The sequence below is a fragment of the Lithobates pipiens genome, unplaced genomic scaffold (genome assembly GCF_037356315.1).
Source record: "Lithobates pipiens isolate NorthernLeopardFrog02 unplaced genomic scaffold, aLitPip1_a1.2 Scaffold_23, whole genome shotgun sequence".
NCBI classification, from domain to species: domain Eukaryota; kingdom Metazoa; phylum Chordata; class Amphibia; order Anura; family Ranidae; genus Lithobates; species Lithobates pipiens.
Window position 1 is genome coordinate 164224632 of NW_027507785.1, and position 15306 is coordinate 164239937.

Genomic DNA, 15306 nt, shown 5'->3' on the forward strand with positions numbered 1-15306 from the left:
AGATATCTGACAGGGACCATCAGATGATGTCTCTACGACGAAACGCACCAGAGTGGTAGCGTACGATAAAGGAACCTATAGCCGCAGTGGAGAGATCAGAGGTGGCTGATTCATGTAAACCACGCAGTTTCCAGGGATGGGTGAGCAGCACTGTGAGCCTTAGAGAACCTGATGACCCTTCTGTGACTCTTATTTTGTGCCTATTGAAGAATTTGTGTTTGTGAGTGGATAACTTGCTGTCTTTATTTGAATAAAGTTTAATGGTGTTTTACGGAATTACACTATATGTGGTCCCCTTTTTTCTACATAACCAACATTTGGGAGAATTGGAGTTAGTGTGATGACAAGGTCTTGTGGAAGAAGGAAAACCAAAACCAATATGGAATAGCTTGATGTGTTTGCGAAACGCTGACCATATCAGTGTATTCTGGTAAGAATATTACCAAAAGGGAGTCTTCACTCATCACAAACCTCCTTTGAGTGGAATGCACGTGTGAAGGTGGTGTAGAAAGACGGGTGGTGGTGAAGGACTTTCCAGCACAAAGAACCTATTCTGGGGCATCTTTTATGAAAGATGGACTGATTTATAGTGATGTACAGATATAGGGATGGATTGTGATTCATTAGTTTATTGATTTTTTGATTGATTTATTTATTATATTTATTGATTAATTATACTTCATTGATTAATGGCAATAGATATCCACCTATAGTATTAATGATCAAGATAATTTATGGACTATAATAGCGCTGCTTGATCAATATAACAGTGTATGTCTGTGGATAGTGATTATCTCGTAGCATTTATCTGTATGTTGGTCAGTTTTCATGATTTAGTGATTGCTATATAAATGACAATGGTCCCAAAAATGTGTCAAAAATGTCCGATGTGTCCGCCATAATGTCACAGTCACAATAAAAATCGCTGATCGCCGCCATTACTAGTAAAAAAAAAAATATTAATAAAAATGCCATTAAAACTATCCCCTATTTTGTAAACGCTAAAACTTTTGCGCAAACCAATCAATAATCGCTTATTGCGTTTTTTTTACCAAAAATATGTAGAAGAATACGTATTGGCCTAAACTGAGGGAAAAAAAGTTTTTTATATATATTTTTGGGGGATATTTATTATAACAAAAAGTAAAAAATAATGCGTTTTTTAAAAAATTGTCGCTCTATTTTTGTTTATAGCGCAAAAAATAAAAACCGCAGGGGTGATCAAATACCACCAAATGAAAGCTCTATTTGTGGGAAAAAAAGGACGTCGATTTTGTTTGGGAGCCACGTCGCACAACAGCGCAATTGTCAGTTAAAGCGACGCAGTGCCGAATCGCAAAAAGTGGTCTGGTCTTAAGCCAGCAAAATGGTCTGGGGCTGAAGTGGTTAAAGAACAAAATCAATATATGAACCAGATATGGGGCTCATGTGGCAAACTTCAGGGTCCCAACATGCATCAGTCTGTGCTCATTAGGGCAGCAGAGGTACCCCCCCCCCCCCCATCTGCTGCTTATGAGAATCTTTCCATATCCAATCTGTCCATGTCCAAATTGTCCAATCCAGTGCAGCTCAATGGTAAGGTAGGGCTAAAAAAGTTCTATTTTTTTTTTTTATGGTAACCCTAAAAACAGTCTGTGTGTTTCTAATGTTCTCATTGTAATTTTTTTAATGATTTTGTGTTTCTTCTGCAGCCTCTATGTGGTCATTGGAATTGGCATTACACTCTTCTTATTATTAGCTGGCTCCATCGTCTGTTGTTTTTGCAGATGCATGTTCAGTTCTTGCCTTGGAAACCGCTCACAGCGTAAGTAATGTAATGGGAGGTAAATTGGGTATATTCTACTAGTGCAGTCCAACAGAAGCTAAAAGTTAGCAAAACACAGGCTATTTAGGATGTTCTTTAGGACACAATTCAGTACAGTTCAGTAGTTGTAAAATTATTCAGATTGCTATCACACACATTATTTTTTGCATATGGAAATCTTCTAAAACAGTATGGGCCCTTTCACGTGGGCCACTTGAGGGTGGTAAAAACAGACTGTTGAGCCATGGCTTTACCGCCCAGCTAAATTCTGTCATTGCAGTCAGACAGGGTTTTACACATGTCACTGCCACCATGCTTTTCATTGTGGCTGCAGCAGTTTTAACTCAGCTTGCAGAGTTTGACAGGCACCACCACCTGTCAAACGCACCCGTTAAGGTAAATGGGAGAACGCTACAACCACGCACCAAATGTTTGGTCTGCGGTTGCGGTATAATATTGTAGCACTGACTCCCGAAGGAGCGGCTGATTTAATTGGGCTTACCATTACCTCATATGCGTCTAGGGGCTTCCCAAGGTAGATGGCCCAAGAACTGTAGAGACTGACGACAGAGCCACTTGAAGGGATTTTTATTTGCAAACTGTAGTTAACAACACAGTCTCTCAACATAGGATCAGAGGGTTTAGGTGAAAAGTCCAGGTACTCTTATTGTTAAACTCAATAGAAAACAGTCTCTCACATTGAATAAATCCAGAGAATAGCCATTCACAGCTGGATCTTCACCCTAATTGGATAGTCCTTCTCTCACCAGGCCTAGCAGCCAACAGGGTGTTTGAGCACTCGTGTGGTACCAGTATCTTGAAGCCGGTCTGGCGATACCCCACGAGATTGGATTCGCTTAGGTCCTTCAGCTTTTCCAGGCTTTTGTTGAGAAGCCAACCCTTGCGTGGCCTTCTCCCAAAGAGTCCTCCCCTGGGTAACTTCACAGTTGCTGGGCCTCTCCACTAACCGAGATGGCACCAGACCACCTCCGAATCCTTCCCTTAGTTTCCTTGCCTCGGGCTAGCCAGCCCTGAGACGTAAAGTCAGATGGATCCACACCCCAGGCCATGGAAGTCCTGGGGGCTGGTCAGGAGGACCAGGACCATGCAGTCAGAACATGCTTCTGGACCGGAACCCTGAAACACGTGACATCCGCACCTTAAGTACCCCCTCCCAGAAAGCACAGCAAGAGGGACACTCTCACTGGGCTGATTCTGAAAGAGAGCAACCTTAATGCACCTAACTAGACTGTGTTTCATGCCTGCCAAAAGTGACAGCGCCCCCCATGGCCAGGTAGAACACCCTGCAGTCCAGTTAGACTGAAGCTGAGTTAGAACAATTAGACCCAAACCAAACTGCGGTTTTGAGGGTAACATTAAATTTCAAAACATATAGCGTGTGCTCTTCAGGAGCCAGCACTACAGTATGTTAAACACAAAATCCCTATTGTGATTTTTCGAAAAAAAGCTGCTCTGCCACCTTAAAATGTGATTCACTACAGATTGCATTTCAAAGGGGAGTAGACACTGGCACTCTCCGTAAAGAGTCCTAGCAATGCACCTTAATTAACAGTGTTTGGCTTAGAATACCTTTCACAAGATGCTTGGAACTCTGGTTATTAATGTTGCATAGACACACTATAGGCAGATAAGTCTATAGTGCTATGCTCAGACCTTCACATTGCCACTATATTTAGGGCTGAATTAGCCATTTCTCAGAGGGAGGTTCCAGTAATAATTTCTTTTTTTTTTAAAGTAGCTTTCAGCAATCACAAGGTAATTCTTTGTTTTACATTTATATACTGATGATTCATCTTATACATATCTTTTATTATTTATTTTATTCATAGACTTAAGCTTTACAAGTAAACATTTTATACGGTGTTGACCCTTGACACACACTTTCCATGGGTTCTAGCAGAAAGTTTTTATTTTTCAGATATGTTATCTCTGATTTAAACATTTGAATAGACCCTATTAAAGGAATGGGGGCAGTAAGGGAAAGATGAGTTACTGCTCTGACTTTTTTCACTTTTGTGTATGTAAATTTCATCTTGAGCCACTGAGCTCCTCCAACAGTAGGTTGGTAAAGAGTAGTAAAGAAAGGCAGGCAAATGTGATGAGAAGCCTAAGGCCCCTTTCACACTGACGATCCGTTCAGGTCCGCCTGTCAGTTTTTCAGGCGGAGCCTAAGGCCCCTCTCACACGGACGATCCGTTCAGGTCCGCCTGTCAGTTTTTCAGGCGGAGCCTAAGGCCCCTTTCACACGGACAATCCTTTCAGGTCCGCCTGTCAGTTTTTCAGGTGGACCTGAATAGATGCTCCATAGAGGTCTATGGAGCGTTGGATGTCAGCGGTGACAAGTCCGCTGACATCTAACCCGCTCCGATCCGAAAAAGTGTGACGGAGGAAAAAGCAATTTTTCCATCTGTCATTGGATCGGGTGACGACTAACACTGCGGTCCGTCGTCACCCGATCCCCCATAGGAGAGAGCGGCGCTGTGACAGGTCTGTCCCTGCGCAGTGTGCAGAGACTGACCTGTCATCTTCCTGCTCAGCGGAGATCGCTCCGGTGATCCCCGCTGAGCAAGCGGATATCCACGGGGCGGATCAGCACTGATCCGGTCCGTGTGAAAGGACACTAAAGCTGCACCAATTTATTGCATATAAAAACACAAAAAAATAATATACGCATTATTTCAGATTTAGCTTTGACATTTTTTTTATCTTTTTATTTTAAAAAAATGTAACATCTGCGTTAAAAAGAGAACAAAATTTGTACAAAACCACTACACATTGCCTTTAAAACCTGATCAGATAGCATTTCAGACACATCCAATCTTGTGAAAAGCTAATTCCAGATAATTTTGAATACCCAATCATGTGCAGATGCTTTTCACATGATTGAATAATTAAAATGAATGCTCACTCAATTTTTTCACTGAAGGTTCTCAACTTCTTTCGTAAATCAGTCTCGCTGTGTTGCTGAAGTGCTATCTCAACAATTGCTAAAAGGAATGTGAAGCAATAGGACACATAGGGCATTGTATTCAATGAGTTAGATGACTCATAGACTATCTTTGTAAGAAGGAGAAACGAAACTTAACTGCTGCATAGATGCAATGCAGTAAGCCAAGCATATCTATGAAGTAAGTGAATGTAGCTGCCCCCACAATCATTTATGATTACCAATTACACATAGAAACAAGCTTTTAGAAGATCAGTAAATGTTGTTAAGATTAATTACAGTGCCTTGCGAAAGTATTCGGCCCCCTTGAACTTTTCAACCTTTTGCCACATTTCAGGCTTCAAACATAATGATATACAATTTAAATTTTTTGTGAAGAATCACCAACAAGTGGGACACAACTGTGAAGTGGAATGAAATCTATTGGATATTTTAAACTTTTTTAGCAAATAAAAAACTTAAAAGTGGTGCGTGCAAAATTATTCGGCCCCTTTACTTTCAGTGCAGCAAACTCACTCCAGAAGTTCAGCGAGGATCTCTGAATGATCCAATGTTGTCCTAAATGACTGATGGTGATAAATAGAATCCACCTGTGTGTAATCAAGTCTCTGTATAAATGCACCTGCTCTGTGATAGTCTCAGGGTTCTGTTGAAAGAGCAGAGAGAATCATGAAGACCAAGGAACACACCAGGCAGGTCCGTAATACTGTTGTGGAGAAGTATCAGACCACTGCAAATCTACCAAGACCTGGCCGTCCCTCTAAACTTTCAGCTCAGACAAGAAGAAGACTGATCAGAGATGCAGCCAAGAGGCCCATGATCACTCTGGATGAACTGCAGAGAACTACAGCTGAGGTGGGAGAGTCTGTCCATAGGACAACAATCAGTTGTACACTGCACAGATCTGGCCTTTATGGAAGAGTGGCAAGAAGAAAGCCATTTCTCAAAGATATCCATAAAAAGTCTCGTCTAAAGTTTGCCACAAGCCACCTGGGAGACACACCAAACATGTGGAAGAAGGTGCTCTGGTCAGATGAAATCAAAATCGAACTTTTTGCCCACAATGCAAAACTATATGTTTGGCGTAAAAGCAACACAGCTCATCACCCTCAACACACCATCCCCACTGTCAAACATGGTGGTGGCAGCATCATGGTTTGGGCCTGCTTTTCTTCAGCAGGGACAGGGAAGATGGTTAAAATTGAGGGGAAGATGGATGCAGCCAAATACAGGACCATTCTGGATGATAACCTGTTGGAGTCTGCAAAAGACCTGAAACTGGGACGGAGATTTATCTTCCAACAAGATAATGATCCCAAACATACAGCAAAATCTACAAAGGAATGGTTCACAAATAAATGTATCCAGGTGTTAGAATGGCCAAGTCAAAGTCTAGACCTGAATCCAATCGAGAATCTGTGGAAAGAGCTGAAAACTGCTGTTCTCCATCCAACCTCACTGAGCTCGAGCTGTTTTGCAAGGAAGAATGGGCAAGAATTTCAGTCTCTCTATGTGCAAAACTGATAGAGACATACCCCAAGCGACTTGCAGCTGTAATCGCAGCAAAAGGTGGCTCTACAAAGTATTAACGCAAGGGGGCCGAATAATTTTGCACACCCCACTTTTCATTTTTTTTATTAGTTAAAAAAGTTTCAAAAATCCAATAGATTTCGTTCCACTTCACAATTGTGTCCCACTTGTTGGTGATTCTTCACAAAAAATAAAAATGTTATATCTTTATGTTTGAAGTCTGAAATGTGGCAAAAGGTTAAAAAGTTCAAGGGGGCCAAATACTTTCACAAGGCACTGTACATCAGATTTTTTGGTTTCTATGTCTAACTTTTTAGGCCCCTTTCATGACTTGGTTAAACTCTCACACAAATGAAACCATAGCGTTAAACAGTGATATGACATGCATACGTTGCAAAACACAGAAACAGTTGTGACATTATGTGGACAACACACAGGAAATAGTGTGAATATATGGGCAATAAACGTGGGCAAAACACTGACAATACTAATGATACAGTAGTGACAAATGTGGGTTGCAAACAGACAATCGTGACTATTTGTGGGCAGCACAATGGCAATTGTGGCTATATGTAGGCAGCACACTGGCAACTGTAGCAATATAAGAGCAACACAAAGCAAATATTAATGCAGTGTACACTGGACACCAAGACAATACCTGGATAAGAAATAATTTTTGGTGGAAATGCATACATAAGCAATAAAATGATAGTAGTAATCATTGTGGCTCAGATTGCCCCCACCCCTTTTAGCTATACTCTTCGCTCCTGCATCACTGATTGTGGTGATGCTGATGTCAATATGCCATTCTACCAGTTATTGGGCTGAAGTTTTAAATGTGTGACATGGATATCCTTTACATTTGTGGGAAACAAGGACCCTCCACCTAAAATTTACGTTGCAGTGTTAATGTACAGGGCAAATGTTGGCAAATGTAGGACAGCTAGGAAGGCAAATGCGGCTATATTTGCCTGATTTTAGTAGATAGGCACATAGAATTTTCTAAAAGTACCTAAACCTGAAAATCTTAAACATTAAACTCAAAAAACTGTGTAGTTTCCCCCTGATATTGCACACATGAAACATCAGTGTGATCGGTTACATATGTTTTCTGTATTATGACAGAAAACACTAAGCCCCCGTTCACAGTTCCAAATCACATCCTATTGCCGGCAATGGAGCCATTCATATTGCCCCCGACTCATGATGCAGCAATTATGAAAAAGTTTCCTGCACTTCTTTTTACCAATGTCATTGTGATTTGCATAGATCTCTGTTAAATGAAGTCGCAATGAAATTGGCAGTGCAAATCGCACTGATGCACGACTTTGAAATTGCGCCAAATTAGCGCAATTTCAAAGCCGCACCGGTGGGAACCAGAGCTAAGCCATTATTTTGTGTCTCTAGGACTTCTTTCCCTACTGGTGATAAGAAAAGTGACAATATGAATATCTTTTTTTAATTTGTTTCTAGATATAATCTAACGGAAGATGTCTACACTGGAACTTCGGCATTTTAAGAAGCAAATTTTCCTGCAGGGTTACAGTATTAAGGGTACAGAATAGACCAACAAGCAAACTGGAATATTCCGTGACAAACTCAAGCTATTACAAGCAGAAAAAAAAGCAATAATTAGTACCTTTTTTGTGTGTTTTTTTTTTGTTTTTTTTTTAAATGGCAATCAAATTTCTTGATTATTTTCTTGATGTCAGAAGATACATTATTTTTGGTCATTTAGCAAGTGTATCCAATTAAAAAATAAGAAAAAGTATGGCGGCCCAGGAGGTCACACTGGCTTTAGTTACTTCTCAGCACTGGTGATGATAGCTGACCAACCATGGCACCGTGGGCACTCCTCTTTTGTTTGTTTTGACCTTATCACCAATATTAAAAAATAATTATAATACAAGAAATGCTGATTATCTGCAGCATTGGGCCATAATATGCAGTTTATATCTGTTAAAATAATAGCTGATCTGTGCAGGGGAGAGGATGGCAGTGGCATGAATGGTGTGAAAACAGTCCTTCTAGAAAATAGCGTGTAGACAAGAAAACAAAAGTTATACTCTTAACCCGTCCCTAAAAGTCTAATTAAAAATAGATGCAACCCCTATCAAGATTTTTACTTCCCAAGAAAAACAATTCCCAATGAAAAAATAATTAAAGCTCATCTCTGAAAAACATAAAAACTCTCTATTACAGTGGGGCTGCGCATGCACTGCCAGGGTTATCTGCTGTTTAAGAGTAGAGAGCATAGGCAAGATTTGCGTACTAGATCCTCTGTTCCTCCACACTGTTAGACTGGTCCCTGCAGTGTCTTCTCCACCTGTGGTACAAAATTCTGACATCATCCAGACGAATGCAAGGGAAGTGGAGCATCAGGTAAGTGGAAGTGTATTTGCTGGCATAGCCCCACTGCAAGGGACAACTTTCAAATATCCCAGAGTTGGGCTTTAGGTTCCCTTTATATTTCATCACTTCCTCTTCACATCCAAGTTTATTTCCTATCTGCAGTTAGTAAATTATTGAAACTTGCAGAGAATTTGTACAGAAAATGTTGATGTTTTTCCAAACTTTCAAACCACTATGCAAGCAGAACATTTATGTTATGTTTTAGAGTATTATCATTCGCTTAAATAAAAACAATGTTCTGGTTTCAAATTCTGCTCAAGTGTCACTTGCAGGAATTTATGTCTTTATATTATACCGTATGTATAGAAATGTTACTTGGTGCCAATCATAGCCATCTGACCAGAAGAGAATCACACTTGAATCTCATTCTACACTGCAGTCATATTAGTACTACATTTGTGCTGCTGGAAAGGTCATTGTTTGAATGTTTAACAGTTGTAATGATTGGCCACTACGCTATGTATCTGCGGGTGCATTTACTACTATCTGTAATTATTGATATAATAGAATGTAATACAAATTTCTTGCATTTTATCTATCCTGCTTCTTATATATCATATGAACAATGTGCTTGCAATGTGTTCCCATTCAGCTCCACTGACTGCAATATCTTCCTTGCCTGTCCCTTTCCTGTTTATGATCCTGTTACAATGTATTACTATCTACAAGTCAGCCCTGTGACTAATAGATGTGAAGAACTGTAAATGGACTAAAGGCATTTTTTTCCAGAGATCTGGGTGTTAAAGAGAAATTTCACTCCCTTTTACATTTTATTTTCCTACTCACTGTACCCAGTGCATCCTGAGACACATTGGTTCTGAGAATGCTACCATATTCTTTGAGATCAGAGCTGCCTGTCTCTTCCAGGGTATTGCAGCCAGCCCCTGATGACACACAGTGGCGTGAGTAGGCCAGAAGTGTAAACCTGGACACACACTATACAATTTTCTATAGATTTTTTTCCTTCAGAATTACCAAAACCATATAATATAAGGTCAAACTTTAAGAGTTTAAATGTGTATGCAATCAAGGAGGCCCTTGCTCTACATGGTTTTGGTAAATCTAAAGGAAATCAGACAACAAAAGTTGTATAGTGTGTATGGGGTCTAAGGCCTGAGTCCTGTTATTAAGATATTTGGATGGAAGACAAAATTCATCGGTCCAATTATGTAGTAGGAGGTGGGAAGAGACAGAAATTTTATGTTAACTGATTAAAAAGGGTGAAGGTTCACTTTTAAGGTATGTAATCCTTAGCAATAAAATTATATTTTGTTACCTAATTAGTCTTTAGACTTTTTGTTCACAGTAAAAATTTTATTTCCACCAGTGCTAAACGTCTTTATTTTCCAGGAGAAAAGATACTCCTAGGATGCAGCGGCAGAAATAAAAGCTAACATATTGGCATATCAAATATATTGTAAAGAAGACCTGTCATGGTCCATGCTATCACAAGGAATGTTGCTCATATTGTGTTTGTGTTCACTAAAATTCATTAAAGTGTATTTTTTTCCCCAAAAATGTGCATTTGAAAAACCACTGTGATATATAAAATTGCAACACCCACCATTTTATTCTCTAGGACCTCTGCTTAAAAAATATATATAATTTTGGGGGGTTCCAAGTTATTTTCTAGCAAACAAATACTGATCTTTACATGTATGTCAGAACTGGACTGGTAGGGAAGTAGTTAAAGGGGAATTGAATTTAGTAAATAAACCTGCATGGATCCTTCCACCTTCCTACAATTAAATGCATAAATACAGGCCTCATAGAAGGTCTAGAATTTAGGCTGCCAGTGTGTGAGCCCACAGCAGCATCTGACATTTCCTAGAATCCAGCAGGTTGTGCAGTACTGTGCACATTCCAGTTGAGGCCACAATATATAATGACATTCCTGCAAATACCTTATAAATTGTTATACTTTAAAGTTTTTCTTTAAATTTATGTTCCAATACAATAGGCTTACATTCAGATTTCAGTACAGGTGTTTCACAGTATAGTACAAATTCAAGCAGGCTGTTGCCTAGCAATGTACACAATTCCTGGACACAAGCCTGTCGTTCAATATACAGAAAGCCCATAGTAATCATTTTCAGAAAATTGATAAGACGAAAAGAGGAGAAGGGAAGAAGGAGATGTACAAAGGGTCAAGAATAGATTAGAAGAGATTTTAGAATGGAAAGCAGGGGAGGAGTAGCGAGGGTCAAAAGAGAAGAAAGAGAAGTCAGAGAAGGGGAAAGGGAGAAGGGAATGGGTTCACAGGGTGTGCCCAGCCGAGCTCCTACAGTGACAGTAAAGTGACATTGAATCTAGGAGAATGATATTCAATCCAGGGTTGCCAGACCCTGAGAAATTTGGTATGAGTGTCAGACAGAACAGAAGACAATTTTTCATTGACCATAACATCGTTAAGTCGGTTCTTGACTGCCTCAAAACTCAGGGCTGGGGTTCTCCATGTTCTCGCTATTGTCAACTTAGTCGCAGTAAAGAGATGTTGCGCTAATTGCCGTTCTGGGCGTAGTAATGCTGTGATTGGTTTGCCAAGAAGTGCCTCAAACGGATCTTTTTTTAAGATTTACTCGAAGTAGACTACTGAGTAATGCGTAAACCCTGACCCATAGCCTACACACCCGTGGACACGTCCACCAAATATGGGCCATGGTGCCCTCCTGGGCGCATCCCCTGAAGCAGAGAGGGGAACAGGTTGGGACAAAGAGGGCCAGGCGCATCGGGGTGTAATACCACCGATACAGGACCTTATAGGCATTTTCCAAAATTATTACGTTGCGCGAGCATTTGGATAAAGCTAGGGTCATTGCCTGGCAGTCCTCCGGGTCCAGCTCTTTCCCAACTCCCCCTCCCACTGCAGATGATAGAACCGCACCGGAGGTCTCTTCATAGAGATCAGAGCTGAGTATATCAGAGATATCAGACCAGGAGAGTGGGGCCTAGATCTACAGATGCTCTCAAACGGTGTCAACCTGTATGGGGCGTCTTGAAATTTAATGAGACTTTGGTGGAAATGACGGATCTGTAGATACCTGAAGTCGTTCGAGCCCAAAGCTTCAAATGATAAGATCCTAGTGGGAGTAAGCAATGAATGTACGTCAACAAATCCATTCATGGTCCACCATTTGAATTGTGCTGAGTTATCAAGGCCCGGGGGGAAAAGTGGACAACGAAGGAGCAGCATTAGAGGGAGATGGGGAGAAACCAGCCCCGCAGAGTACTTCACCGAGTCCCAAACTCGCAACGTGTGAATCATACAAGGCCCCGTAATCGCAGGGCAGTGTGTAGGTGGGAGCCAGGGTAAAGAGGAAATTGGGGTGGGGTCAACTTCAAGCAGATCGATAGTAGCCCATAGTGGGAGCTGATACGTCTCATGAAGGTGGGAGAGCGGAGCTATGGTGGCCCCCATTAATTCTTTTGGCGAACATGATTTGTCTGTTAATGCGGGGGCAAGACGATCCCCAGATAAATTGTAAGATCCTACGCTGATGGGTATTGAGGATATGTGAAGGAACCGGAATAGGAAGAACCCGAAAATAGTATAGTAGCTTCGGGAGATATGCCATTCTGATGGCTGATATTCTACCGAACCATGAAAGAGGTAAAGAGGACCACGATGACAACGTATCCATTAATTTTTTGAACAGTGGTGGATAATTCGCCTGATATAGAGCCTGATACGTGGAAGTGAGACGGATTCCCAAATAGGGCAAGGAGGAAACCCATTGATAAGGAAAGGCCGACTGCAAGTCCTGCAGTAACTCCAGAGAGAGGTTAGTCGACAGTGCCTTCGACTTTGATGGGTTAATCTGGAGTCCCGAGAGCTGCAAAAGCCTGTAACAGTGTGTGTAGGTTTGGTAGGGAAATTCTAGGAGAAGTGACAGAAAGAAGAATGTCATCGGCAAATAAGGAAATCTTATGGGGACAACTTGCTATTTCAATGCCCCTAATATCTGGATGAATTCTTATTGCTTCCGCCAGGGGTTCCAATGCCAATACAAAAAGAAGGGGCGACAGCAGACACCCCTGGTGGGTTCCCCTTCGGATATCAAAAATGAGGGATTCAAATCCGTAATATTAAATTTTTGCCCAGGGGGAATCATATAGGGCTGACATCCAAGTCATGAATGAGGTCCCGAAGCCATAATGCTGCAGAACAGACATGAGGTAGGGCCAAGATAAGGTGTCAAAGGCCTTATTTATATCGAGGGATAGAAGCATGGATTCAAGAGAGCGAGTGTGTGCTATATGCTGGAGTTGCACTATACGTCGAATTGCATCGCCAGCCTGCCTCTGGGGCACAAAGCCAACCTGGTCTTTTTTTATCAAGCGAGGGAGAAAAGAGTTCAGGCGAGTCGCCAAAATTTTTGTCAGGAGTTTCATATTGACATTAATGAGCGAGATGAAATTGGCCCAAGATGAGTGGTCACGGTCCGGCTTAGGAATCATCGCTACGTTTGCTGTCAGAAGATCCAGGGTGAAGGGACAACCATTCTTTACAGAGTTGTACATAGCTACCAGATGGGGCGCTACTACTGGTGCCAACTTCCTATAATAAAGCGAGGTGTACCCGTCAGGCCCGGGTCGCTTTCCCACCTTAAATTCCTTTATTGCTTGTAAAACTTCTGAAAGTTGAATGTCCCTATCCAGGGTAACGTGAGCCCCCGTCAAGGATGGGAGCGAAATGCTCTCAAGGAAGTCCGCCATACTCTGAGCAGCAGTCCCCTCCGGCACCGTGTACAGCTTCGCAAGGCGAAACCCAAACTCCTCTAGGACATGTTTTGGATTCCCTGATAGGAAGTTGTTTCGATCTCGCAGGGTGATTGGGTTTAATTTAGGGGAAAATTTTCAGAGTCTGTTGGCCAACATTCGAGTCGGCTTATTTGCTCTCATATACCATCTCTGGCGGGACCAGCGTAATACACGCTCAGCCCCCTCAGTGAGGCACAGATCAAGCTCCGATCGGGCTTGTTCCAGTAATTTACGGTTACCCGGGGTGGGAAATTGCTTAAACGTCTCAGATAGCGACACCAATCGGGACTCAAGCTCTTTCTGTTTTGTCTCCCTAGCTCTCTTACGGGCCGAAGCCAGGCTAATTATCCGTCCACCTAGCACCGCTTTATAAGCCTCCCAGAGGACCACCGGCGACTTCACCGAGCCCAGATTGTCGCGAAAGTAGTCCTCCGAAGCCCTAATAATTTCCTCTGTTACCCCTGCATGAGAAAGGAGCGAATCATTCATCACCCAGGGAAAAAATCGGGGTCTATCCAGGATGGAATGGCAGACAACCAGCACCGGGTCGTGATCCGACCACGGGACAGCCAAGATTGAGGCCGAAACCATTAACGGAAGGTGGCGTATAAGCAAAAACATGTGGTCTATCCTTGAATGAACCTGATAAGGGTGTGAATAATGGGTATAGTCCTTGTCCTGTGGATGACACTCCCTCCACAGGTCAACTAGGTCATGTGTTTGCAAGGAACGAGTAAACATTTTATCGCTTGCCGACGGGCCGTTTCTCTCCGATGGGTGCTTGTCTAGTTTAGGGTTTAAAATTAGATTAGAGTCGCCCACAAGAAGGAGGGTGCCTTTGCAGTGGGATGTCAGAAGGGCACAGACATGGGTCAATACGGGGCCCCGGGTTCACATTAGGGGCATAGTACGTCATTATGGTAACCTCCGTGTAATAAATGGTGCCTTGGAGCAGTAAATACCTGCCATCAAGGTCTGCAATCTGTTTAGTGCAACTAAATGGAACTGGTTTGCGAAATGCCACGAGAACCCCCTTTGCTTAGTTGGAGCATTTTCCAAAAAGACCTGAGGAAACTGAGCATCAAAGTACTTGGGATGGGAGGCCTCAGAAAAATGTGTCTCCTGTAAACAAGCAATGTCAATTTGTTGTTTGCGCAGATATTTAAAAACCTTCACTCTCTTATGGGGGAAGTTCATGCCCTGCACATTCAGGGATAACCAATTAATTGTCATTGGGATAGCAACGGGTGGCCGCTTACCTGGAACCAGAGTGCACACCCCACGAACCCAGAGGAGATAGGAAGGGACAGAAGTAGTAAAGAGGGGGACAGAAAAGAAATAGAAAGTGTCATGTCAGAAAAGGTAGTAGAATCATGCAGTGCTGTTTACAAATAACTTTTATACAGCGAGATTGCTATTGGTCGTGGGTTTAAAGTCCCACTACTTGGTCGGGTGTTGACTCGAACACTAGTCTGGGCCAAGAAGCAACACATGGAGAGCAGTGGTCTGTCGGAAACCACTTGGCGTAACATAAACCGTAATTTATGAATATTAGAGAACATGTCAACAGTGGCATATAAGTGTGAACATCAAAAAACAAGTGACCAAAGGCTTGGGAAACAGATTTGTGTATGTGGTGAACCTCAGCTTAGAAACAAACAACATGAACCTGGTGCCATCTGAGTTGGACATAAAAACAAGTGAACCTGTAAACCGCGGTGCGGGCTCAAGGCTTCACCCCGTCAGGGCATTAGCAATCAGGGTCCAAGCCCATATCGTATGTACAAAAATACATTTTCCATAGTCCTCAGATGGCCATGATAGAAGGCCC

At 42.1% G+C, this 15306-nt stretch overlaps 1 protein-coding gene across 1 annotated transcript in view; it reads left to right on the top strand.

Annotated features, from left to right (window-relative positions):
- The window catches only part of LOC143927993 (uncharacterized), a 70228-nt gene extending 60234 nt beyond the window's left edge, over positions 1 to 9994 (top strand). Inside the window, exons 3-4 of the mRNA XM_077452536.1 lie at positions 1692 to 1804; positions 7776 to 9994. Of these exons, the coding sequence (XP_077308662.1) occupies positions 1692 to 1804; positions 7776 to 7786 (124 nt within the window). The 3' untranslated portion in view covers positions 7787 to 9994. The remainder of the gene's footprint in view (positions 1 to 1691; positions 1805 to 7775) is intronic.
- The last annotated feature ends 5312 nt before the right edge of the window (positions 9995 to 15306 follow it).